At 56.1% G+C, this 26,007-nt stretch overlaps 1 protein-coding gene across 1 annotated transcript in view; it reads right to left on the minus strand.

Moving 5' to 3' along the window:
• The window catches only part of WNT3 (Wnt family member 3), a 46,147-nt gene extending 21,723 nt beyond the window's left edge, over nucleotides 1–24,424 (minus strand). The window contains exon 1 of the mRNA XM_040640452.1: nucleotides 24,345–24,424. Within this exon, the coding sequence (XP_040496386.1) occupies nucleotides 24,345–24,424 (80 nt within the window). The remainder of the gene's footprint in view (nucleotides 1–24,344) is intronic.
• Nucleotides 24,425–26,007: the final 1,583 nt, after the last annotated feature.

Raw genomic sequence — 26,007 nt, forward strand, 5'->3', positions numbered from 1 at the left:
TGACTCCCGGATCGTGGCCACATGTTTCTTCCACCTCCCCTTTCACCAACCAGAATTCTGATTTAAAGTTTTCCTAAACCGTGTTTGCATCGTTAGCTCCTTTCAGCAGGGAACACTTCTCCCCTCCCCCTTCTCCAGCCCCCGTGTTATATAAGGCCAGGGCCCATCTCCCATTCTCCAGATGGGGAAATGAGGGCCCTACAGGGTGAGGTTGCTTGTTCTGAGAAGCCATCTGCTGGTCCCCAGGCCGGGCTTTCTCTGGGTTCACACACTCCTTTGCCCTTCAGGCAGGTGCGGGTAAAAGCCGAGGCAGAGTGGGCCGAGCCCTCTCACTCACTTTGGACCCCTACTCACCCATCAAAGTTTGATTTTAAAACCCCCTCTTAATGGTCCGGTTTGAACTGCTCCCTCTGGATATTTCCCAGTTCTTATACATACCCGAGGAGAGCCTTAAACACATCCCACTGACTTGTCCTTTGACTCTGTTTCCCCACTACAACCGAGTTTTTTGAGAGGATGAATCACTTCACTTATTTTTGGATAATGGGCAGAATGTTTGGTCCCCCCAGGCACACGGAGCGCTCCCCACCTGACTAGCCCGGACATTCTCCTGCAGGTCCCGCAGGCCACCACCAGCTGAGGGCAGGGGCTGGCCCTACTGGCTCTCTGGGCCTTATTAACACAGCTGCTGGCTCTTCCATCCAGAAAGCCTTTGTTTCAGTCTTAGGGAAAAGCCCAGGACGGACCACAGAAAGGAGAACCCCTCGGCTGAGAATTCCTCCTCACAGCAGCTCCCTTGGGCCCCTCCGTAAGCCACGGGCTCGGTGTGGATCTTCACTCCACAAACACGTATGCTGGGACAAGCCCTGTACTGAGGGCTGGGAGCGCAGAGAAGGGTGGGGGGCATCCCTTGTCTTGCAAGAAGAACTCCCAGCTGAGCCTGGGAGCTGCCCCCGGATACCCCCATGCTCCTCCCCTGCTGGGGCCCAGATGCCCACCCACCCTGCCTCACCCCCAGACAGCACCGATCACACACTGGGGAAGGCTGGGGTCTCGAGGACCTCACGTACCTCAGTCATCCCACCCATGCTCTCGTACGCCACCTTTCATAGAACCGAGGACAAGCATTTTTCAGCTGGCTACTGCTAGTCACGGATACGGGCCGTGACACTCTGGCGCCCAGATCACTGGGGGTGGTTTTGAAAAATACAGACACCTGGGATCCCAAGCCAGCCCTGCTGAATCAGACTTTCTGGGGAGGAGTCCAGAAAACTGGATCATTAAAAACCTCCCGCAGAGTGTGACAAGAGCATGGCATGAAATCATGCAACGTGAAGTACCTAGCCTCCCGGAGGAAGTTCTCTGGCCAGAGATGCTCAACCGGAACCTCCCCAGGCTTCGAGAACTGTCAGCTGCCAGCAAGCATGAAGGACAGAGGAACAAACCAAGTGACACAATGGGGAAGCAACCAGACAAATTAAGAATGTGGGACGGTACACGGGGCTACAGGACTGAACTTCCCAGAAGCTCCTATCATTTTTAAAAAGTGTGCGTGTGTGTATGTGTGTGTGTACACTTCTGTGTGTGTGTTGGGGGGCGGTACTTGAGGTTAAAATAAACTTCAGAGACGTAACAATCAAATAACTGGAGCCTAGGTTGAAAATCCTAGCCATGAAGGCATTATGAGGATAACTGGGGAACACTCCATCATTGGGGATCATGATTAATTTTGTTAGTGGGATGATGCTAGATGGTCATAGGGTGGGCCATCCTTATATTTTGGAAATACAAGGGTGAAAAAGGGTCATGATGACTCTACTTACTTTGAAATGATTGAGCAAAAACAAACCAAGCCAAACTGGGGGCGGGGGTAGTTTGGGGGGTGAGGGGTAGGGCTACCATGGCGAAATGCGAAGCAGTTGAACTAGGAGGTGTGCACGTGTGCGCTCGTTGTACTATTTTTTCTGTTTTTCAGATTCACAATTTTCATAATAAAACTTCGAAGGAACAATAACAATAAAAACTCCCACCAACTCGGGACTTCTGGCCACAACCGCACAGGGCTCAAACCCCAAACTCTGGACCCGGGGGCTGAGCACGGCGCTGCAGGTGCGCAGGGCCTGGGGCGGGGGGCAGAGTCCTTGCGGGAGATTCGCGCCGTTGCTGGGCTCTGGGGTGGGGTGGGGGGTTCCACTCGCTCCCTGGCTTTCAAGGTGGGTATTTTCACCGCATTCCCAGGAGTGTGTCCTCGTGCACGGGGTCAGGGACACGCAGGTGGAACAGCTCAGCGCGGCCCCTGGACATCCCCACTTGGTGTAGGGAGGCTCCATGCAAGTTCAAAGCAGTGGCTACCCCCGCCTCGTCCCATCCCCATCTGCAGGCGAAGCAGCCAGAGCGAGCCTCAACATCTCCGTCTGCGCCCCCCTGAATTCGCCAGCCCTGAGTGCTGCCATCAGTTCCTCCGCGGGGTCCTTAGCAAACATCTACGCAGCACCCATTAAGAGCTGTATTCCGAGGCCACCGCAGACCTCTGCGGGACCTGGTTCCAGCATTCCGAGGGGCAGATCACTGCTTCTCAACCCTGGCTGCGTGTCAGATGGCCTGGGGGAGCTGACAGCTGCTGAGGCCTGGGCCCCACCCCCAAAGAAAGAGACTGAACGGGTCCGGGTGCCCCCTCTTCTCTGTGCTATTCCATGCTGCGGGGAAGAGGCAGGGGGGAGACCATCCTAGGTCACAGACAAGCCTCAGAAACCCCCAGGGTGGTGGTGGGAGGAGGCCCCCCACCACTCCCTGCTATGCATCCTCAGGGGCCCCACCTGAGGTCCCTAGTAGCTCCCAGAATTCGTCCAGCCTTTCCAGCCACTGGTCTTCCAGACACTCCCCTCCTCTCCCGAAAGGAGCCCTCCCTCAACCTCCCTCTCCTGGGCTCTCACATCTCCTCTTCACAGGGAGGGAGGCAAATCTTTTTTGACCCGGCGCAGCCCTCAGAAGTGTTTGGGCATGCCCCTCGGTTGACACACACACACACACACACACACACACACACACAGACACGGGTCTAAACCACTGGCCCGCCAGCCACCACGCTGGTATTTTACATGCACTCCACAACACGGGCTAAGGAGCGCTGGGAAAAGACAAGGTAAGAAGTCTATTTCAAGAGAAATCACTTCCCCCGGCAGCCTAATGCTTTATCTGGTGACCCCCTTCCAGGCTTTCAGTCCCCCTGTCCTCTGGTTTTCCCTGCTCTCACTTCGCCTTCTTCCTGATTCCCAACTTCACTTTTCTCAGCCTTGCCGCGGTGGGAATGGTGTGAGCACGAGCTCCTCTGCGGAGGGGCGGACACGGACAAGCACTCTTGGGGCTCAAGGTCCGAGGCCTTTTCCCGGCGGGGTCCACGCCTTCCTTGGTTCTTGCCCACAGCCATATCTGTATCTGTATCCATATCTATCTATATATATATTGTGTGTGTGTGCTAGGACTTCGAGTTCCCCATTGATCTCTCCCTAAAATGCTTTTTCTCCACAAGTCCATGGGTGGAGGTCCCACTCACCTCCTCTGGGTCTGTCCTCACTTCCCACCGCGTCACCTCTGCTCACTGCCTACACCCCGCCATCCCAGGCCTATCCCCACACAAGTGCCGGTGCCACAGGAACTTTCCGTATTTTCAGTCCGGTGTCCTAGTCACATTCGTGACAAAAGTAGGAATTTCTCCCAGGAAGAAGCACGCGTAAGGCAGAAAAGATAAAATCACACACCACACTCACACACACACACACACACACACACACACACCCAGGTTACACACACAAAGAGCAAACACGTAAAGTTAAAAAAAATTTTTTTTCCTCTACAAATAGAGAGTGTGTGCGTGAGTGTGTGTGCGTGTGTGTGCATGTGTGTGTGCGTGTGTGTGCGCGTGTGTGTGCGCGTGTGCGTGCGTGTGTGTGTGTGTGTGTAATGTGCCTTCAGCATGAGGGGCAAAATGTCGAAGCATATTCGGTCCAGTTAATGCCCGAGGGAACCGCCCCGGCCTGAGAAGGCCCAGGTCGCCACAGACAGGGGGAGGTGCCCAAAAAGCACAGGGAAAGTGAGCTGGGGGGACCCTCAGAAATAAAATAAATGAAATAAAGGGGAATGTCTAGTCCCGGTGCATACCCGATGGAGGAAAGAGAATGTAGGGTGTATTTGTCGGGGTAGAGAGTGCCTGATGAGGTCGTGAGGACACGATTTGCTGAACTCTGTAAGTCGGGCAGTGAGAGAACCAATCTGTCGGGGCTCTCGGAGCGGTGATTATGACTAACGACAGCTGACGTTACGGAGCCTGGCGAGTGCCAGGAGCTGCGGAAAACACGTTACGTAGAATGTATCTTTTCATTTGCCAAAGAACCCTCTGAGGTTACAATCATCCCCCTTTGACAGGTGACAACATGGGTTCAGAGAGGCTGAGCGCGCTCGTCTGGGGTCGCACCGCTAGGACATGGTGAAGCCTTAATAAAGCAGTGAGGGGAGACACTTCTTGGGACAGAGTCTGTAGGGAGCCGAGGGCGGAGGGGACGCAAACACTCAAGTCGATCCTGCCACTCAGCCTGCTTGGGGATTTACAGGGCTGTAAACCCAGACGCGGGGGCCCTGCCTATTGATCTTCTTTCTTTTGAATGTTGTCATGGATCTTCCATACTTGAGGTCTATCTGTCTGTAGCCCAGAAAGGGCTAGACTCACACTCAAAGCACCCCCCCCCCACCATGGGGAGGAGACCTCTATCTGAGGGCTGGAGGGATGTGTGTGGGGGATGGGACATGTGAATTCAGGACCTCTCTCAAGAGGCATCCAAGAGGGCTCAGGGTAGATGACACACATTCCGGCACCTTCCCATTTGCAAAGCGTTTTCCCCACACAGCCTCTTAGTTCATTCTCTCAACAGTCCTGAGAGAAACATATTGTCTCCACTTGACAAATAAGGAAGCTGAGTCTCGGACAGGGGACCAGTGAGTGAAGGTGGGGTTTGACCAAAAGCCCAGAGGACGAGTAGGCCACATGCACAAGAACAGAGGACGTGAGTAAGGAGACCGGCCAGCTTACAAATCGTTCTGGTGGAGATGGGAGGATGAGGGGTGGATGGGGGGACAGATAATCCACAGGACTTCAGAGGGGTATGCTCTGAGGTGGATTTTTATGCCCTGAGAGAGAAGGAAGAGGAAGGGCACTTTGGGGACATTGGTGTGACTCAAAAACACCAAAACCCAAGGAACAAAGAGGGAAGGAGGCAGGGCCTGAGGTCCCAGCTGATGAGTTTAGATCCTATAGGCAGTGAAGTGGGGACCAGGGCTCTTCCCCCTGAAAGAAGTCTGTCAGAGCTGGAAGGAACGTTGCGGGGCAGGGCGGGGCGGGGGGGGGTGTCTGGCATAAAACGAAGGCCCAGAGGAGGCAGTAGGACCCAGTGCTCACACCCTCTAGCTCTGTAGCCCCAGTTTGGGAGTTCGGTTGAGATCCCATGGGGCTGAGGAGCCAAAGAACTCAGCGAACCATGATAAGGGGTTCTTCCACATCTTCACAGAATTCTGGTTCTCCTCTGTTGGCACAACACGCTGTACCACCATGGAGAAGAGAAAAATCCAACTTTAACACCTTACCTGATTCTCACACTAGTCAAGCTTTTGATAGACCAATCAGCCCATAGATTCCTAGGAATTCCCTCGTCTTTCCAGGCTGGAAAGTTCGCAGCCCCACTTCTCTCAGTCTCTCTGCCAGCCTTGCCAGCTGTTCCCACTCCTGGGTGTCTTTGCCTGTGACATTTGGTGGGAAATCTCATCTCTTTACCTCACCCCATCCCTCTGAGCCGCCATTTTGGCCCTCGTGTCCTCTCCTCAGGTGCTGACGGAGTAGCTGCTCCCCTGCCTGGAATCCAGCCCCCAACCTTCTTTTCTCCAAGATAAATAGCCTGTGGCGTGTGCGTCTTAAGCCTCCTACAGTCACGTCCCCGAATTAGCCCTGCCCCCAGGACCCCCACACCTCACTTCTGTTGTACAGCCAGACCGGGGACGGTGCTAGAATAAAGCCCTGGCCACTATGGTGAGAAGAGGACAGTCAACCCCATGACTCCTGGGGTCCTCCTCTTAAGTGGAGAAGAATGGAGTTGGCCTACAGGGTCTGAGGCGCATGGGAAAGGGATTCCAGCACGTTCACCTCAGAAGTCCGGGATGGCCCCCTAAGCCTGAGGCCCTCTTATAACCATCTGTCTTTCGCCCGGATAACCTGCCCGGAGAAAAGCGACCACAGATGTCCTGCCTGCACACATTTCCTGGGCACACACAGGGCCCGGGGCAAGGTGCCACGGGCGGTGACACCAAGCTGCCAGGTCTGCGGCACTGCTGATTCACAGGGCATTTTCTTCCTGCGCATTCTCAAAGTCCTGCCTCGATGGTCTGTGTTCCTGGGTCTACCCAGAAGGTGACGGCAACCCCCAGGCGTCTCGAAGAACCCATCCTCATGCACTTACCCTCTGTCTTACGTACACCGTGCACTTAACCCCCCCAGGCGATGCCACGGATTTCCATCTTCAGGGAAGGACAGAGGATAAGCTGATCAGGTGCTCGGTGGGGTCCCTGCAGGTGTGGAGGGAGAGGAGCTGCCCAGTCCCCGAGTGGGGAGCTGCGCTGCTAACCGCCGCCTGGTCCGGCTGCCCGGAGCCCCGGCCCATTGCTACCGCTCACTACCGGCTGCGTTTGGGAGGCCTCCGCGTCCTGATGAGAAAACTATAAACGTCCACTCCTTCTAAGAGACTGGAGGGAGGCGTCGTTGAGACAATGCAGGCTCTCATGACAGCCCCTGGGACAAGGAATGGTGGTCGCTGGTGTTACAAGTGCCAGCAGTGGCCAGCCCATTCTCCGTGCCAGGTCTGTCTCACGTGCTTCACACGCACGAGTAACTCATTTAGCCCCCAACAACCTGGTAAGGGAGGTACTGTGATCATCATCTCCGCTTGGATAGGGAGACCAAGTGCCGAGATGCAGCGGTTCGCCTGGGGTTACCGGCTGGTTATAGACACATCCACTCTGGCTCCGGAGCCTGCGGGCTTGCCCATGGCGTTCTAGATCCCTCTGGAAGGAGTCAGAGTAGAGATGCCACTTAGCAAGCGGGGACTATGTACCCGCTTACAGGGAGACAGACGGGTGATCGTGAGACAGATGCCTAAGAGGAAAATCACTGGCGCCTAATGTGGGACAGTGACTCATTCCACTGTGGAGAGGGCCCGATACAGCCCCCAGGGTACGGTGGCCAGGCCATTTTCGACCGCTTCCCAGGAGAGGGGATCTAGCTGGATGACCAACCGAATGACTGATCGCTTCCTTCCTTCATTCATTCATTCATAAAAGAGTGCATTCATTCCATTCAAGCCCCTCTGGGACGAGTACTCAGGACTGAACTACCTTGAGAAGGATGATTTTTAAAAGTCAGGGGAGGGGGTGCCTCTGCTGGCTCAGTCGAAAGAACGTGCGACTCTTAATCTTGGGGTCATGAGTTCGAGCCCCACATTGGGTGTAGAGATTGCTAAGATAAATAGCTAAAAAACTTTCACATGAAATAAAATAAAAAATAAAAAGTCAGAGGAATCACAGCCCGAGTGCTGAGAAGACTAAGACCGCAAGGACAAACTGACCTATGAAAGGAGCAGGGGACTCTTCCAGATGGCATTTTCCAAACAGGTAATAGTTGTTATTGGGGGAGAAAGGGCTACCAAGTTAAATACTTTCAGAATACCCACTAGACAAATGAAGACCAGGGTCATCCCCGCAGGGCCTGTGTTGCTAATATGCTAATGGATGCTAATATGCTAATAAATGCTAATATGCTAATAAGCACCATAAACACCGAGAGGTTGGCAGTCGCAGGGGGCATGTCTCAAGCTTGATTGACCCCAGGAACCCTCCTCAGCAGGACTGTTTGGGGCCGGTGTAAGGAGTCCTGCTCTGGCCCCAAAGAGCGCAGGGGAGCTGGGAGCGAGGCGGCAGGTAGGCTGGGAAGGTCACGTCCCCGGGAAGGTGACCGCTCCGAGCTGAATTTTGAAAAATCCTGGCAAGGTTATGGTCAGGTGAAGGAGTGATGGGAAAGAGTTTTCCAGTCAGGGAAGGGATCCTAAGACCCCTTTATCTTTATAGTAAAGGCCCGAGGAAGTGGGGTGTCGCCCTGGCGGGGCGGGAAGGATGGGCAAGGCCAAGCTTGTGAGGACAGAGATTCCAGCAGGACGTGGCTGCCCCATCTGGCTCCCGGGGTGGGCTGAGGAGCTCACAGCTTTTCTTTCAGAAGGAAGGAACCCCAGCATTTGGATCAAAATTTAGGGGAAAGAGTCACCTTCTGGTTTTCCCTGAAGTGGCACCTGGGAGATGTTACTGTTGTCACTCAGGCAGGAGAAGGCTGGGAGACATGTACCCTGGGTCTGGTGGGGGCTGCTGGGGTGGGACTCCCTGGGAGGAGTGGCATTGTTTCTGGAAAGCAGGCAGGGCATTCACAGCCCAGGAGGGGGCATCTGAGGAGCAGAGAGGAGAAGCGGTGCAGGTGGAGAGGTGAGGCAGAGAAGAGAAGGCTCCACCAGCCAATTTGCCCCATCGCCAAAGGCCAGTGATGCCCTCTGGCCCTTCGAGAATGTGAGGAGCGTAAAGGAGTGAAGCCAATGTTGGGCATTTCCACCAGACACACCAGCCATGGGCCATATGTTCTTCCAAATGCATGTCTTATGTGTCGACATGAACACCTGGGTCCCCGCCCCATCTCCGCTTCGCCCAGCTCTGGGACCTTAAAAACAGCCCCATCTCTGCAAATGAAGACTCCAGGTCCCCTTTTGTAACTGCCAGATTGACAAAGATGAAGTCAGGTGGTTCCAAGTGTCAGTGAAGTTATAGGGCAAAGACGAGAGTGGAAATGGGCACCACCTGACTTGGTTTCAAATGGCGAAGGGGACATTCGCACATCCTGCCATAGGCACCCCCATGAGCTCCCGTCCCCCCTGAGCACCCCGAGACATTTGTCCACTGGCAGGAGCTGGAGTTGGCAAGTGTGCGTTCACACAATGGGCTATGACCCAGAGCTCCGGTAACACCCAACAACAGTTTGAAATTAGAAACATAACGTAGAGGGAGCAAGGACAGCACGCAGCATAATACCGTTCTTATAGTGGTTAAAAATATGCAAAATGAAATATATATTTGTCTAGGCATTCTTAGCTGGGAAAACTATTATTTTATTTAGATTTATTTATTTGAGAGAGAGACACTGAAAGGGTGAGCGTCGAAGCCATTAACTGGGGCCCTATTAAATCTACACAGACCAGTCCTTGGAACCCCAGTAAAAACAGCCAGCTTCCAGTTTGATTTATCCTTCCCTTCGCATGAGCTGGAGGCCTTTGTGAGTATTGTGGCTGAACAGGGCACCAGGACAAAAGGTCAGGCCAGAGTCCACGTTGCATTGGGTCCACTGAGTCACAGACTTCTACCACGTGCCCATCACCTACTTCTTTCTTCAAATAGGTTAATTAGTTGGGACCAAACAACATAAAGCATATGGTTTTCCCTGAGTGTGGCCTTTCTGTTTTGGAAGGAATTCAGATCTTTTTGTTGTGCAAATCCTGGCCTGGGATATTTTTATAATCCTTGCTACATTGGAATGACCTTCAGAACATCCTTGACTTATTCGCTATTCACCTTTAAGTCAGTTCCTGTGTATGGTTTCATTTCATTCTCAAGGGGCGCCTGGGTGGCTCAATTGGATAACCCTCTGCTCAGGTCATGACCCCAGGGTACTGGGATCGAGCCCCGCGTCGGGCTCTGTGCTCCGCGGGGAGTCTGCTTCTCCCTGTCGCTCTGTGCGTCCCCCTACTCTCTCCCCCATTCTCTCTCTCTCAAATAAAGAAATAAATAAAATCTTAAAAAAAACGCAAAACTGCCCTGAGCTCAGAATTTTTACCCCCATTTTACAGATGAACAAACTGAGATTCAGAGGTTTTTAAGAAACGACCCAAAGTTCCAGAGCCATGAAGTGGCACAGCTGAGATTCACACTAAGGCAGATTTGACCCCTCTTTCTGGAACACTAGGCTGACTCTCAGCACAGAGACTTAGAAGGCTCGGAGCTGGGCCCTGTGAGGCATCACACGGTGAGGGAAAACAGCAGCCCAGGGAGCGGCGACCTGAGGAGCCTGGGTGTGAGGTTGCTCGGGAAGGACTCATCAGCCAACAAGCCAACCCAGCTGGGCTCCTGCATTATTCAGGGCGACGTGCAAGGCTCCCCGGAGAACTGAGGACATCTAAGGGGAATCCTGCTCTCAAAGGGCTGACTCTCTAGTTGGGAAGAGGTAACCAAGAATCCAAGAAGACACATGACAAGCGCCGGCAGCTCTTCCCAGGCGGGCCTCACGGAGGCTATGAGCCTCCGGCTGGGGCTGGAAGGCTGAGCCTGTGACCGGCAGGCGACTCTCAGCAGTGTCCCTCCGTCCCACAACTCGTCTTAGAGGACCCGCTGTGTGCCCCCCCCCCCGCTCTGGTTGGTGACGTGGGCCCAGAGCTGACCAGGGGCTGGTCCTGCCCCCAGGGGGCTCCCAGGCTAGTCCATGAAAACGCTCCCACTAGAAGGGACTGAGCTGGGGCCGGTGCCCAGGGAAGGCAACACAGAGAAAATGTGTCCCGAACTGGGCTTCGAAGAATACACGCAAGTTCGTAGAGGTCATTCCAAGGGAAGGCCAGGGCCCGCACAGAGGCCTGGACATAGGTGGTAGTCGAAGAACAACACAGACAATAAAACAAGATTAAGGACAGCAACATGTGTGGACACCAGAGCCTAGACGAAGTCTCAGACATGCTATGCCCTTTACTCCTTAGAGCGGCCCTCGTCTTACAGAGAAAACGGAGACTCAGAGTTTCGGGTCAGCCCGGTACTAAAGGCAGAACCATCTAGAGCCCAGGACTGCTGCTCCCCAAACCCACGCTCTTCCCCACGCAGGGAAAAGCAGGTCACGGGGAGGAGGTGGGAGTGGGCCATGAGCTAGGGTGGGGAGTTGGGGCAGGGCTGGATGGCGCAGGCCACCACGGGCCACACCAGCGGGCCGTGCCCCCTGCCTGCCCTTCTGATGGGGCCGTTTAACAACGACAAAGCCCACCACACAGGACGGAAGCTCCTTCGAGGCCGAGGATGGGTGAGACAATGTTCCAGCTTAACAGGAAGGGGCTTGAAGGTGCGAGGTGACCCCAGCCCATGAAGGACCTGGAAGTACTGCCCGCGCTCAAGGCAGGTAACCTGCTAAGGGACAACGTCGACGCGGCAAAGTTGGAGAAAGCAAGCCTTCTTCCGGGATCTGAGCTGGCGTGGCCCTGGGGGAGCCCCGTTTCCTGCCCAAGTGCCCGGGCCCCGCTGGGGGGTTTGCAGGGCCTGGGCGAGTGGACAAGCAGGGGCTCATCTACCGCTGTCCGACGCGGAAAGGGTCCCGGCCAGGTTAGCAAGCTGTTAAATACGGTATGTCCCATTCAACTCAGGGAGTGGTACACGCTGACCCTCCGTATGTTCTTCTGTGTATACTTTCTCCTTGTTCACCACCTCAGAGGCTGGGTTCTCCGCAGAGTTTTATGCTAGAAAAATGATATCGGGGCGGGGGGGTGCCTGGCTGGCTCAGCTCCTGATCTCGGGGTTGTGAGTTCGAGCCCCACACTGGGTGTAGAGGTTACTTAAATAAATAAATAAATTTTTAAAAAAGAAAGAAAAGTGACATGGGGACAGCCAGCCCCCAGCCTGCTGTCTGCCCATCCCTGCTCCATCCCACACTGGACACCCCAATGGAAACTCCAGGCTCCATCCACAGTCCCTGCAAATGGCCTCCCCCTCCCAGGGGCACCCACACCAGCAACATGGCCACCCTGACAGGATAAAACCCAGAAAGAGGTCTGCACAGCCCAGAAGCAGGCTTACAGCCATTTGGGCAAGAAATTCCAGGGGCTTGAGGACCCAGAGCATAGGCTGGGGGTTGGGGAGTGTGTGCTCTGGATGCGTGTGACCCCTTGGACCCCAGACCCCATGCCCTGTAGGGAGGGGCATGGCCTTAAAACCGTTGAGTAGAGCCCTCTAAATGGAAGGGTCTGGCAGGACCCCTTCTCCCTGGTCTCAAGGCAGTTCTGTGGGTCACAGCACTTGCAAAAGGGCGTAGAGAAGCTGGAGAGAGATCAGAAGAGGGAGAGCAAGGTGGTTCAAGGCGTGCAGGAGACTGGAGAAGGGAAGACTCAGGGAGAAATGTACCCCTGAACTGGAGGCGAACTGGAAATCCACAGTGAAGCTCATGTCCCCGAGAGGACAAACCAGAGTCTGGGCTTGGACTAAGTCAGAAAAGACTGCAGTCAGACCTAAGGAGGAACTTCCTGACTGGCAGGACGTGCTGTGGTGTCACTGGTGGGCCTGGCTGCGGGCAGTGTGTGCTGTGGTGGCTGCTCCTGGGCTGGCCAGCTGTGGGGCTTTGGGCAACGGAGTGGCTCTCTGGGGGCCTCAGTTTCCTCAACTGTAGAATGAGGATAACAGGGGTAGCTGCGTCTCGAGGTCGCTGGGTGGGGGGGGGACGAGTTAAAGTGCATGCTGTTTCTTCAGCGCACCCCATACATGATGGATTATCGCCTGGCCGTGACCTGCCCTCCCTGCTCACTTCCTGGCTCCTTACTTAGGCTCCGGCAGCCTCAATTTTCTCACGGACAAAATAGGGACGAAGGTGCCAGTCTCACGGGGCTGCTTTAGCTGCAAGGACCGTGCTGACGTCCCAGACTCCCTCCTGACGGATCGCTGAGGTGGCTTCAGGATCTCTCTCCCTGCAGAAGCTTCAGTTAAGACGGAGGAGCCCCCAGCCTGTGGTTGGGCATTCTCTCTTCAAAGTCAAGGGGCGGGGTGGAGTGGTCCCCAGAGGAGCTGCTCCAGGTCAGAAGCAGAGGAGGTGAGAACTTACTCCTGAGGACCCCTTGCTGGCAGATGGGTGAGGCCCTCCTGGCCTTCATTGCTGGCTGCCCTTCTCTGTCCCTCCTTGGAGATCTATCGATGGATGGGGGCTTGGCACCTTCCAGGCTAAGCCAGTGCCCCCCTAAGATGTTGCCAATGGGAAAGGCCTGGCTGGTAGTGAGGGATCTTGGCCAGAAACAAGAGAGCTTCCCAAGAGGAAGATTATGGACCAACTTCAAGTTTCGAATGAAGCAGACCATGGACAAAAGAAAAGATGGTGGCTTACCCAAAGACAAGGCTTTAGTGGACTTGGGATGGAGGGGGAGCTGATGATAAAGAAAGAGAAACTGATTGCAAATCTTGCAACCCAACTCCCTCCTAGGGCAAGATTAAAAAAAAAAAATTTTGTGTTGCCTTGCCTCTTTCCAGAAAAGATTTGACCGCAAACATTTATTCCAGAGACAACAAATATTTATGAGTATCGACTCTGTGCTTGCCAGGCACAGAGAATACAGCAGCGGGCAAGACAGTGCCTGCCCTCAAGGAGCTTATAATGCAACACACATGGGATTAAAGAATAACCTGAAAACAGAAAATCAGGATCAAGGTGAAGGAGAAGACAAATGCCAAGTCAAGGTCAATAGAGGTGCCAGGATTGAACTCCAAGTTTGACTCTGGGTTTCCTAACAGCCAGTACATAAAGGGAAACATACTTCATCTGACAAGGGGAGATGCTCGTGCTCAGGGAGGAATAAAGCTGAATTTTGAATCATAAAGATCGTGGTAAAAAAGAGCAGCTGTCTCAGATACACCAGCTGCAGAATTGGTTTGGGCAAGAAAGATCCTGTCTGGTGGCTTTCTGGTACGGGTATGACAGAGGTCAGGTGGGAAGGAGCAGAAGGGACCAAACTTCTAGCTGGAAGTAATGGAGAGGCCTCTTACTCCACCTCCTTCCTGTTTCACAGGTGAGAACACACTGACGGCCCAAGCCCCCTGCGCCCGTCCGAGGGGCAACATAATGGTCCCGCGGCCTCAACTGCCAGCCTCCGACTAGCCCAGCTGGAGGGCATGCGGCAAGTTCGCCAGGGCCTTGCATCTATCCCTGAGGGAGGGACCTCCCAGAGTTTCAGACACAGTATCCATAAACCCAAAGCAGCAGCTTACAAATTGAAGGTCGAATGTAATCTTGCCCCAAAGCCCTCCTTTGGGGAATAAGGCGGAACACGAACAAGTAGATTCTTGCCCCCAGGAAGAAGTCCACTTTTGTGCCTGAATGGTGGCAGAAAGAAAAAGCTTTGGGCCCAACAGGATGTGGATTGAGAATACAAGCCGGGGGACCCGAGTCCTCATCTGCAGAATGGGCTGAAGTAGGTTTTAGAAGCCCACGATGTGCGTATAGGGACCAGTACGTGGACTGCCAACAAACACACTCACCCGACCCTGGGTGCAGAAACAAGTCCCACCAAATGGGAATTTACAACTAAAGGCTTAGGCTCCCAAGTGTAGTGTGAGCTGGGGAGCACGGCGGGGATGGCGGGTAGCAGATAGAACACAGAGGGGAAATGTTTGCAAGTGGAGCTGCGATGGAAAATCTAATCCCAGGGGATCGGAGACTCTAGGGACGAGGCTCAGACAGCAGCCTGCTCAGGTCTGGGCTCCCATCCTCCTGAGAGCTCTCCACAGGTCAGGGCTGTCAGCCACGTGGCCTGGGCCAAGCGGACCTGAGCTGCGCGGGGCAGGCTGACCGCTGGTCAAGGGGAACCAGGTCCGGCTCCTTTCAAAGTCGGCAGAAGCAATGTGCTCGGAGCCTCAGGTTAGGCCAGGGGTGGGTGGGGTTTGTATCCCTTCTGCCCATTCTGTCTGCTCGTGAGACCACGGTGATGCGCGCATGGGCCCGGCACTCTTAGAAACATCTTTTGTCCCTGTGCCTTTACAGAGGGTGTTACATACAGCGCAGTGTTTGTTTACGGACCCCTGCTCTGTGCTGGGGTCACTGGGCACTGGCGGGCGGGGCGGGGGTTGTGGAGGGGAGTTACAAGGGACTAAAACTCTGGTTCTCCCTTGAGGGGGGCATGTGTAGTCTGGGAGCCCATGGTGGAAGGCAGTGGGAATTCCGTAGGGCATGTCTGCCTGTGGGGGGAGAAGAAGAGGGAGTGATGACATGGGTAGGGGCATGGCTTTGGCAATCTAGGAGTCCTTCCCAAAGGAAGAGGGATTTGATCTGGATTCAAGGCAAAGTAGCATCTCAACAGTTGCATGCAGGGAAGGGAGAGAGGAGGGGGCGGGGTTTTCCATGAACAGGCACAGAGGAATTGGGAGGGTCTTATGAAAGTACGACTGAATGGGTAGGTAGAGGCCAGATCCTAGGGAGCCGCGGTGCCAGACAAGAGGTGGGAGCCATGGGAGGTTTTAGAGCAGGGGAGAGATCCTCAGAAATCCCAGTTAGGAAGATAAGTGGTGAGGAGGTGGACAGGAGGCAGGAGCTCGCTCCCTCGCACCGCCACAAGCCCCTATTTGCATTCCTAATGGCCCTGCGAGGAGAGATTGGCTTTTCTCGCTGGCCCGGCTGGCTCTGGCAGATAAGTGGGACTCTGTGCCCAGGGGCAGGTTTCACACAAGGGCCCTCCCAACAGACTGGGTGCTTGGTCCTGTTGCTCCCATCCCCCTTTTCACCCTCAACACACATGTGCACATGTGCGCGTGAGCGCACTCTCTCTCTCTCTCTCTCTCTCTCACACACACACACACACACACACACCTTGGTTTTCCAACCTAGCTTGAGTGGTTGGTCTGCCTGTTTGCAAGTCCTTGTACAGGCAATTAGGATTTTCTGATGACCACAGGCCTCAGAAAAGCCCCTTCCACCTCCTGGCCCTTTACCCTGACCCCAGCTCACCTCCACCCACACCAGCATGGCTGTGTGTCCCTCCTTAGAAATCCTGCTCTGGGGCGCCTGGGTGGCACAGCGGTTAAGCGTCTGCCTTCGGCTCAGGGCGTGATCCCAGCGTAATGGGATCAAGCCCCACATCAGGCTCCTCTGCTATGAGCCTGCTTCAAAAAAAAAAAAGAAAAGAAATCCTGCTCTGTGCCTGGCTGAGCGCAGTCAGGCCTCTGGTCTCTGCATTAGGTCGGGAGGGCTCCCATGCCGTGTGCTATGAGCTGTGAACCCGGGCATGTCCTGTGGCCGCTTGGCCTCAACCTCCACCCCTCCCTTGGGTGCTCCCCACTGAGCCTCATGACGCCCCTATTAGCCCATTCCTTCCTCCTCGGCTGAAAATACCAACTCCTCAAGCTCCGAGGCTCCGAGAGTCCTGCTGGGTCCCTGCTCGGCACCCTCTGACCAGGGGAGGACTCTAACTCCTCTTTTCTGGTAGGACCAGCAACGACGCTGACTTCTCTGGAAAGAACGTGACGCTTCTCAACGAGCCTCATCAAGACCCTTGCTTCGGAAGCTCTGGACAGCCCTGCAGGTAGGCAGGCCAGTGATGGCGGAATGATCATCGCCCACATTGCAGACAAGGACGCCGAGGCCTGGGAGGTGGTGAGACCCCTCCACGACCGCACAGCTGTTTGAGTACAGAGCTCCGTGCTCAGCCCTCCCCACCCCGCCCTGAGGTCAGCTCTCAGCGCCCACCCCCCTCTACCGGGCAGCTCGTCCAAATCACTGGGTGACCAGAATCCGGGATTGAAATCGCAGAGCTGGGAGTCCAAGGCCAGCCGCTTGCCCACGTCCCATTTTATTGAGGTCCAGAACAGTGAAGGGACTTGCCTAATGTCACACCCCAACTAGGGGCAGAGCCAGGGCTCAGGACCCCTAACTCACTGGCCAGAAACCTCTCGCCACCCCACACTGCCCCCTCTTGTCTCCCAGCACACCTCTGTGTCTCCATCCTTCCCCTGGATGTATGGGTGTGCCTGACATTTCTGGAATTCACTCCACACACATTAATGAGGCCATTTTGAGAAGGCCTGCCTCAGGGGGAACCAGAGAGCTGTCTAGTGTCCCCATCCTGACCCCTGCCAACTCCTCCCGGCCGTGCACGCCAAGCCGCAAACAGATAAATAGACGCTATTGGTCTAGGCTACCCTCCCCCCGGCCCCCAGCACACCTTTCTAGCCCCGAGAACTAGTGGCGGGGTTTTGGGTTTCAAAGCTGCGATGAGACTGCATGGAAACCAAGCAGCCGTCGAGAGACGTCAGGCTGCCACCTGGGTCCGTGTTCATAGAGGGGATCCAGATGTCACCACAGCAAGTGACCGAGCAGAGTAGGGGTTGCTTGTCAACAGTGCAGAAGTGATTTTGTAGCTTAAGCAATGCCTCTGAGACGTTGGTTTAGCGTGAAGATAGGACAGTTCCTCTCCCTCTGATACAAGCCTGACCCTGCCTGGAGAACCCTCTAGATCTAAGGCAGCCCTTGTGCCCACATAACACAGGTTGCCCGGCACTGAAGAACTGGTTGTCAACCTCTGAGCACAGAACCTGGTCCCTAGTGCCCAGCCCGTGGCCCGCTGAGCACCGACCATGCAAGGAACATACTTGAAGGAAGGATCCAGAAGCCGCACGATAGGGCACTGCAGGGAAAGTGTGGAGTTGGCATTTTCTGGAAGATTCTAGAAACCCTCTTCCCCCGGGTGGGTTATCGATTCACCTGTGCAGAAGCAGGGAAGAGAGGAACCGATGACCCTCCTCCCTGGACGGTCCTGTTTGCCAGCCCCCTCTGTATGCCAGACTCCGGAGGAGTCCCAGGAGATGGAACTCTGGCCTCTGCCCTTTCTCTCCACCTCCTCCAGCCCCAGCAGCTCTTCCTGCTCTCCTGGCCTAGTCCCTCATTGCGAAGAGGGAATTCCTTCTCTGGCAGCAGGAGAAAGAGGGACCCTGCTTGGAGCGTGGGCAGCGATGGGGACAGGCCTGGAGGGGGAGGGAGTAGAAGTGGATCTCCTGCTTCTGCACCACTCCTACCCCCCCCCCAAGAATGTAATTAAGCAGCAGGCCTCTGCCAGGAGCCAAGCTTTCTGCCTTCCGTCTATAAATCACCTTCTGAATCATCTCTCGGCTCCTGGAGGAGCAACTTCTGTGCTCGGGCTGGTCCAGGCGGCCCCAGTGCCACTCCCCCCCTCTGCGCCTGCCTCCCCCACCCCTCTCCGGCCCAGCCCCAGGTGGCTCCAGGTCCCAGCTGGAAATGGCAGTGGCCGCAAGAGCCCCACAAACTGTGGGGTGGGAGGAGGGCTAGGGGAGGCTCCAGTGCCCTCTCTCCCTACCCTTCCTGGGCAAGCAGAGAGCTGAGGGTAGGTTTTCCTGGCCTAACTCTGTCAAGTTAAGAATAAAGCTATAGTGGGGGCACCTGGCTGGCTCAGTAGAAAGAGCAATTGTTGGACTCTTGATCTTGGGGTTGTGAGTTCAAGACTCGTGTTGGGTGTAGCGATTACTAAAAAATAAATAAATAAACTTAAAAAAAAAAACGAATAAAGCTATAGGCTTGTGGTCAGCAGTGCCAAGGATAATAGGGCAAGCTGACCTCGGAGGGTAAGAAAGCAGGGCCAGGTGAGGCCAACCCAGGAGGGCTTCTTGGAAGAGGCAAGTTTGGATATAGGACTTAAAGGGGTCAAAAAAGCTTGCAGACAGGAGGTGTGAGTAACAAATATTCACCTATACTTCTGTAGGCCAGGCATTGTTCTAAGAGCTTTATATGCATTTGCTCATTGAACCTTCTCTATAAACCTATGAAGCAGAAGCAATCACTGTTCTCATTTTAGAAATGGGGAAACGGAGGCTCAGAGAGGTTAACTTGCTCTAGGTTACCCAGGTAGTATGTGAAAGCCCCGGATGTGAATGTGAGCCCGGCTGCTGGGTTTGGGGGCAGTGTGGTCAGGGGGTGCACGCAGGCTGGTCCGGTGGCGGTGGGGCAGCCAGCTCTGGGACTGAGGGCAGGCGGGACTGCGGAAGTCAAGGGGCTAGGCTGCCTGAGACAGACAGGCTCTGAACGTCTGAATGGACCGGGAAGGGGTGGGGCGTGGGGAGGGCAGGGGGGAGAGTGGCAATGGGGCCGCCCCTGGCAGCACCGTGTCAGTCCCTGTCATAGCCCTGGGAATTCCAAGGGGCAGAAGGGATCCCTCAGGGGAGTCAGGGAGAAGGAAGCCCAGAGGGAGTCAGGGACTCGAAGCACAAAGAAAAGGAACTCGTCCTAGGTCGCGCAGCCAGTGGGCGGTGAACCCAGAACTCAGACTCGAGTCTCCCCACTCTGCTCTGTCATGAGAACATAACGTATAGACAGATCATCTTGGCCCTACCCTTGAGAGAGGGGTGAGGCACCCCTCTTCTCCCAGCCAGGGACAGAGGTAGAGAATGTCTTCCCCGCCCTGGTGGCTTTAGAAGGATTCTACGGCTCCCAACAGGGTGGGTGGAAAAGGCCAGAAGACCAGGTCCTCCTCCACTCCTGGGCTCACCACATTCTGAGGCCAGGGAGGTCTTCCTTTTTCCCCACTCTCCCTGGAAGGGTCTGTTAGCTTCATCCACCTCCGAGAAAAGTCACCTCTCCTGCCCTGACCCCAAGCTCCTTGTCTTGTCTCCTGCCGAGACCTATTCAAAGTCTAGAGAAGACACTTAGGTCATAGCTCCCTTGCCCTATCTCATGCCCAGATCACCTTCTCCACGGCCCATACTGTCTTCTCGATCCTTGGTCTGCCCAAGTACCACTCAGGTCTTTTGAACATTAAGCTCTGTAGTAAGGCGAGTTAGAGACGCTTCCTTGGCTGAGTCTACTCTTCAGGGATTTCCACCTAGGGCCCCCCACCCCACCTCAGTTTCTGCACCTTCATCGGTTATCGAGAATGCACCCAGGTGCCAGAGTGTGGGGGCTGGTGGGGGCTGGCTGGGTTTGTCCCTGGGAAAGCCACAGGGAGGGAGAGTGTCCCCTAAAGATCTTGGCACCACAGTCCAGCTCCCAACTCTTTTTACCCCACCCCCACCCCCAAAAGGTCTTCCTACCAGGCAGCTATCTCAGACGCAGGGCCCTCAAGATCCCTGGGGTGGGGGTGATGCTCAGACTCCGCCCATCGCTCACCTTTTGCCCCAGAGCTGTTGAAAAATGCTCTGAAATTCTGGGAGAACTTTCCCTGACTGCTGCCCCTTCTCTCGTGCCTTTTCCCCTATGCTAAAGCAGGTTTTCCAAGAACATAACTCAGCTCCAAGCTCTTGGTATTATTATAACATTTCACCTGTTTTTGTTTTTGTTTTAAACAAAACGTGGTCCCATCATAAGAATCCAAGCAGATCCACCACCAATTTTGCTCGCCTTGGACAGCAAACCCCACCCACAGTGGGGGTGGGGTGGGCAGGAAGGTTGTTAACTCACTTCCAAGAGACCTGGCTTAATTTCCACCCCCCCATGTCCCCCCAGGGAAGGCCTGCCCTGGAAGGGAGACCACCCGGTTCAAGCCTGGCCATCCGATCTGCCCATCTGTCTGTCTGTCTGTCTGTGGGATCAACAGCCTCCAGCCAGCTCAGCTCCTCGCCAGCCCCAGCCCCAGCCCCAGCCAGCTGTAATTCCTGCCTGTTACAAGTGTTAACACCTGGCCTGGGGCCTTCCTCCCCCGCAGTCTCCAGGTGCCTCCTTGGGCCCAGCCCACTGACCCCCACGGGGTTTGACTGAACATGTTCACAAGCCTCTGAAAGGCGGGTGGAGGTGGGAGCCGGTGGGGGAGGCAGCACGACATCTGACAGGTAGGGAAACTGAGGCAGGGCTTGGGGCAGCCACTGGAGTGGGGGAATGGGTCCCAGGATGGTGGAAAGAGAACTCAGGTGTCTTATTTCCCAGCTCACTGCCCTTGACTCCTGCAGAACACTGTCCCCCAAGCTGTGAGGCAGGAGGCTGGCGAGGCTGGAGCATAAGAGGGAACAGAGCCCCAGGTGGGTGGGTCACGCAGAGGCAGGGTGGGCTCCCGACCCCCAGCGTCGGCCCCTTCCATCAGGGCCTCTGTCTCTGGAATGTAGCAGGCCCTAGGATGGGCCCTAATAAGGGAGTTCATTTTCCCCCCAGAAGGAGAAGAAAGACAAGTTCCTCCAGCAGGGGCTAACTGGGCCTGACAAGAAGAATTATAGAAATCGGTGCCTGTCACCGCTTCCTGTCCCAGCTCTAGCACTACCTGGCTGGGGAGGCCTGACGCACGCCTCTCCCTCCCAGGAGCCTCTGTCTGAGGCCCTGAGTAGCTCTACTTTCTGGTCTGCCTTTCTCAGGGCTGGGGCTCTAGGAGCGCAGGCCCCTGGGGGTTCGAAGTACCTTTCTTGAGAGGTGGCAGGGACAGAAATCCCAGCTAAACCATTTCCCCTGTAAATCCGTCCTGGGGAATGTGTGAGCTGGCAGGGCTAAAGACGGCAGCCTATGTGGGGCTCAGATGCCGAAAGAACTCGAATCTGACCAACTGCCCTGGAGGCAGAGTGGGAACAGGACTTTGAGGCCTGTCCACTCTATGGTCCCTGTCCCAGGCCCGGCCCCAGCTCTAAGAGGCTGACTTACCCTCCAGCCCAGTTCCAAGACCAAAGACAAACGGCCTAAGAGGGGAGGGCTGCTGACCGCTGTCCTCAGGCAGACAGGATGAGCTCGGGCCAAGAAGGGCTCTGCGCCCTGCCCCGACACTGCTGAGCTCGGGACCCTAGGTCAGCGGGGCCCTTTGCAGCTTCCTGGTTAGACCTTTGTCTCCTGCCGGACCACCCCTCCAGGACCTCGGACACCCAGTAAGCACCCAGGCTCGGGATGTCACTCACACCCGCAAGTCTTAGGTCTGCAAACATACCCACAAACCTGGGCCCTGCCAGTCACTGGCACGGGAGGACCGGGTCCCAGGCGGACCCAAACACAGCCTCACACTCCTGCTTGCAAGCACAGTCAGGTCATGGCCATGAGCACTGATATCCATGCACAAAGACAGCTGTGGGGCTTTCCCCTGACACCGTCATGAAGGCATGCGCGCACACGCACGCACGCGCGCGCACACACACACACACACACACACACACCACTCACATGCCCAGTCATGAACACAGTCATGCAGTGTCACAAGCAGACACAGGAGCTGACCTTTACGTGGGCATAGACACTTCTAGACTTCCTCTGTCTCTGTCTCTCTCTCTCTCTCTCACACGCGCACACACACACACACACACACACATCCTAGAATCAGCCACTTGCTGGCACTTGTGTGTAGAGAGGCAGCACGCCCTGTCACAGCCACGGATCCCCCATCTCACGTGAGTTCATGTCCATGGTGGCCCAGGTGCGGGCACGGACTCTTCCATATGTGGAGACTCGCTCGTGTACAGTTGACACCTCTTACGATCATAGACCAAGAACACACACACCCCTCTCCTCTGCTCAGACAAAGCAGCATCCCTGTCTCCCCCTCCTTGCCCCCCGCCAGCCCCCAAACAAGCCATGTGTCCAGCACTACATTAGGGAAGACGTCCTGGCTTTCCGGGTTTTTCCAACATCTTCCTATCTAGATGCTCCCCAACACAGCATTACACACCAGACACCCCCCCCGCAACGCTTCCCCACAGGCACTGCCCTGGGAAGTGCCCTCCTCCAGTTAATAGGGTAGGGGACCTGGCCTCTTCCTCACCCCTGCAGCCTGTGGGGCTCCAAGCCTTCTCTCCGTACCCTCCCCCCACCAGTCCCCATGAAGGCAAAGAACAGCATGGCCTTGGCCCAGGGATGGAAAGAGGGTCGGAAAGGGCTGGAAAGGTGGGATGGGTTTAGGCAGTGGTCTTCCCCCAACAGGCAGAGCCCCCAACCTGGAATCCCAGGGTGCCCCAGCCACCCCTTAGACCTCTTTATGTACCGGAGGCCCCAGAACAGCCCAAAGCCCCAGAACAGCCCAAAGCCGCGGGAAGGATGGGCTGGGCGGAAGAAAGACTTTCCCTCGGGTGTATGTCCTGGGAGCAACTCTCAGCACCCTCTGTACCCAGACCCTCGGCCGTGCCCTGCTCCTGCCCCCATCCCGGCCCCCAGACAAATCCTGCCACCCCCAAACAACTGGAGGCAGACTCAGGGTGTGGCCCCGGAATCATGCTGGCTCTGCTCCCCCCTAGCTTGGGCTGGGGAAGGGGTGGCAAGTCAGGGAAAAGGGGACACATGCAGGGGGCACTGCGCCCTGGTGGCCTTCCTCTGACTTTCACCTCAGGGGCCACAGGCCCTCTTCTTACTCACAGATCCCAAATTCTTCCTCCTCACCTCCCACCCCTCCCCGCCGCCGGCCCCCCCCCCCGGCCGAGGCTCTCCTACATCCAGGAGGGTAAGATTCTTTAATTAAAGTTTTCCGGAATGCAGGGGGCTGGAGACTGAGGACAGGCGGGGTATAATTTAGAGAACTGGTTTCAGTATGTCTTTCCCCTCTGGCCTCTGGGACCTGCCGGGGGGCGGTGGGGCTGCTTGGAAAACAAGGGGACTCCCTGGAACTGGGGCTCCCAAAGGGATGTTTATTCCTTGGTCAGTCCCCCCCATACACGCACACCCCCCAAACACCGCGCCTGGTTTCCCAGCCTTATTTACTAAAAATGTCTTTTGTATCCGCATTTCTCGGAGACAGAATTCTCCTTTCCCTCTCTCCCTTTCTCCTCGGTCCTCGGTTTTCCAAAAGGAACGAATTTGACATGGAGAATTGGGTTTTTGGTCAAAGAACAAACCCACCCCCTCCCAAACAACTACATTTTCAAAGAGCCCCTCTTTTGCCAGGATGGACAAACAAGAAATGAATAAAATCCGAATTCAATGGCATCTCGGATCAGCAAATACCATATTCACTTCTGAGGCTCAAGATTAATCTAGAGCAGAGTGGGGAGAATCTGATGAAATCCCCCCCCCCCCGCCCGCTCCCCTGCCCCAGGGATCCCTGAAGCCATCGGGGTCTGAAATATGAAGGCAAAAGGGGTTATTGTGGGGGAAATCTCTTGATGGAGGCGCCGGCGGAGCTGGGGGTGGAATGAAGGAACAGGATGATTTTGCCCATGAAGACCCCAAAATGGAGAAGAGGAGTGGCTGGGCCCCAGGGACAGCGCTGGATTTCCAAGAAACCCAAGTGCAAGCAAATGGAGGGTCTTCGGGGCCCCCAGATGGAGACGCGTGGAGGGTGAGGATTTAAGAATCAGAGACCATCGGAGCCGAGAAAAGTCCTCCAGCCTCTGCAGCGAGTAGCAGGGAAAATGGTGATTATCAGAAAAGCCAGGAGTTGGATTCCGAAGGCGACACCAGCAGAAAATCCAGGAGGGGTGGGCGAGTGGGGGGCTGGAGGGAGGCAAGGAGAAAGGAGCCGCAGCCCACCCCCGGCCGGCGCCCCCCACCTCCACGGGACTCGGCGGAGAAATCGGGCCGCGGGCAGACAAGAGGCGAGTCTTACCACCAAATTGGGTAGCCGGCGAGGACCCTGGTGCCACAGAGCAGGAGGCCGAGGAGCAGCCCGAGCAGGTGGGGCTCCATTAGAAGCGGCGCCGAGGAGGAAGTTTGCCCGCGACCATGAAGAGGGGGAGCGACGCCCCCAATAGTTGGAACAAAGTCCACTTGAGATTGGAAATGACTTTCGGGCTTGTCAGAAGCGCACCTCCACCCGCAGCCGCCCCCCTCCCGAGCCCAGCGCGGAGCAGCCGGGTTTGAGGATGTCAGCGAGCAGCCAATCAGCGCCCGCGGCCTAAGGTAAGAGATGAGTCTGTAGTTCAGCCTGTCAATCACGCGCCCCTCCCGCCCGGCCCACGAGTCGGGCTCGGGGAAGGGCATCGCCCAGCAAACTTGGGCAAAGCCCGCGCCCCGGACATAGTGGGAACCTGGGGGAGGGGTCCCGGCACGTTGGACCCTCTGCTGGCACGGGACCGCCGCGGCGCCCCCCCCCCGCCCCCCGCCAGCCAGGTTGAAGAAGCTGGGGCTTTGACGGGGGCGTTCACGTGGTGCCGGGTTGGATTGGGCATTGATGGGTGGCTCCTTTTCTCTCGGGGGACCGTGACCCCTTTGGACTTGGGCGCATGAGAAATCGAGAGTAGAAAGCACACGGATGTTTCCAGAAGCCTCGCTCGGGCAGGACAGGATCCGAGGGTCTCGGAGGGGGTTGGGAAATACAACCCCTCCCAGCCTCCAGCCTCCGGAGCCGGAGAGCCTGCCGGCCACTCGACCCCGGCCGCGGGAGGTCGCTTCCCGGGTGTCCGAGAGGCGCGCAGAAGGGTCCGCGGAGGCTCGAAGGTCTGGCTGCGGGCGGCGCCGGGGGACCGAGCTGAGTGTCATTTGAGTCTTTTGTCAGGGATCAGATCGGTATCGGGACCTCCTGCTGCCTTTGCATTTCCTGCAACTGACACCAGCGGCCAGTTGCATTTCCTGCTCGCAGAGCCAGGTCACTTTCTCCTCCAGGGGTTCAGGCCCGGCCTCCAGCTCGGGTCAGAAGCAGTGCCCGCTGTCCCATTTGGATCTTAAGGATGAACCGTTTGGGGCCAGTGAAACGCAGCAGCCCCAGCAGGGAGCAGCTGGGGTCCTCAGAAGACCCTGCTGCCCACCAGGGCGTCCTCCCCCCAACTCTCTGCCTGAGTTCCCACCTGGGGTTCGGGTTCAGTGATAAGGAGTCCTTTCCCTGTGTGGAAACCAAATGTATCCAACACCCCCACCCCCCACCATTGGAGAAAAGTCCCACCACAGCCCCCTGGGGTCTTTCTGTCCTCTCCCTCTCCAGAGTCCAAGAATTAGGTCTCAGTCCTGAGTGGTGCTGAGATGGAGGTCACTCTTGGGGGACTGGCCCCCTGTCACCTGGGCGACCTGCTTCCCAAGCCCCTCTCCCGGGCCACCCACAGCCCCAGAGGCACCAGGGACCCTGGAGTAGCCCTGGGCCTGGGGTGAAGAGAGCAAGGCCAGTGATGGGGACAAGGGACACTGCTCAGGGGTTGGAGGCAGAAGGGGAAGCAAAGGTGCCGTCCCCAAGTCCCTCAGAGGCCTGGAATGGCGGACCATCTCTACACCAGTTGGGGGGCATGGCCAGAGGAAGTCCGGGCAAGGGCCCAGACATTCCTGGCCTTTGATCTGGGCCA

Source organism: Ursus maritimus, unplaced genomic scaffold (genome assembly GCF_017311325.1).
Source record: "Ursus maritimus isolate PB19 unplaced genomic scaffold, ASM1731132v1 scaffold_24, whole genome shotgun sequence".
In the NCBI taxonomy this organism is placed as follows: domain Eukaryota; kingdom Metazoa; phylum Chordata; class Mammalia; order Carnivora; family Ursidae; genus Ursus; species Ursus maritimus.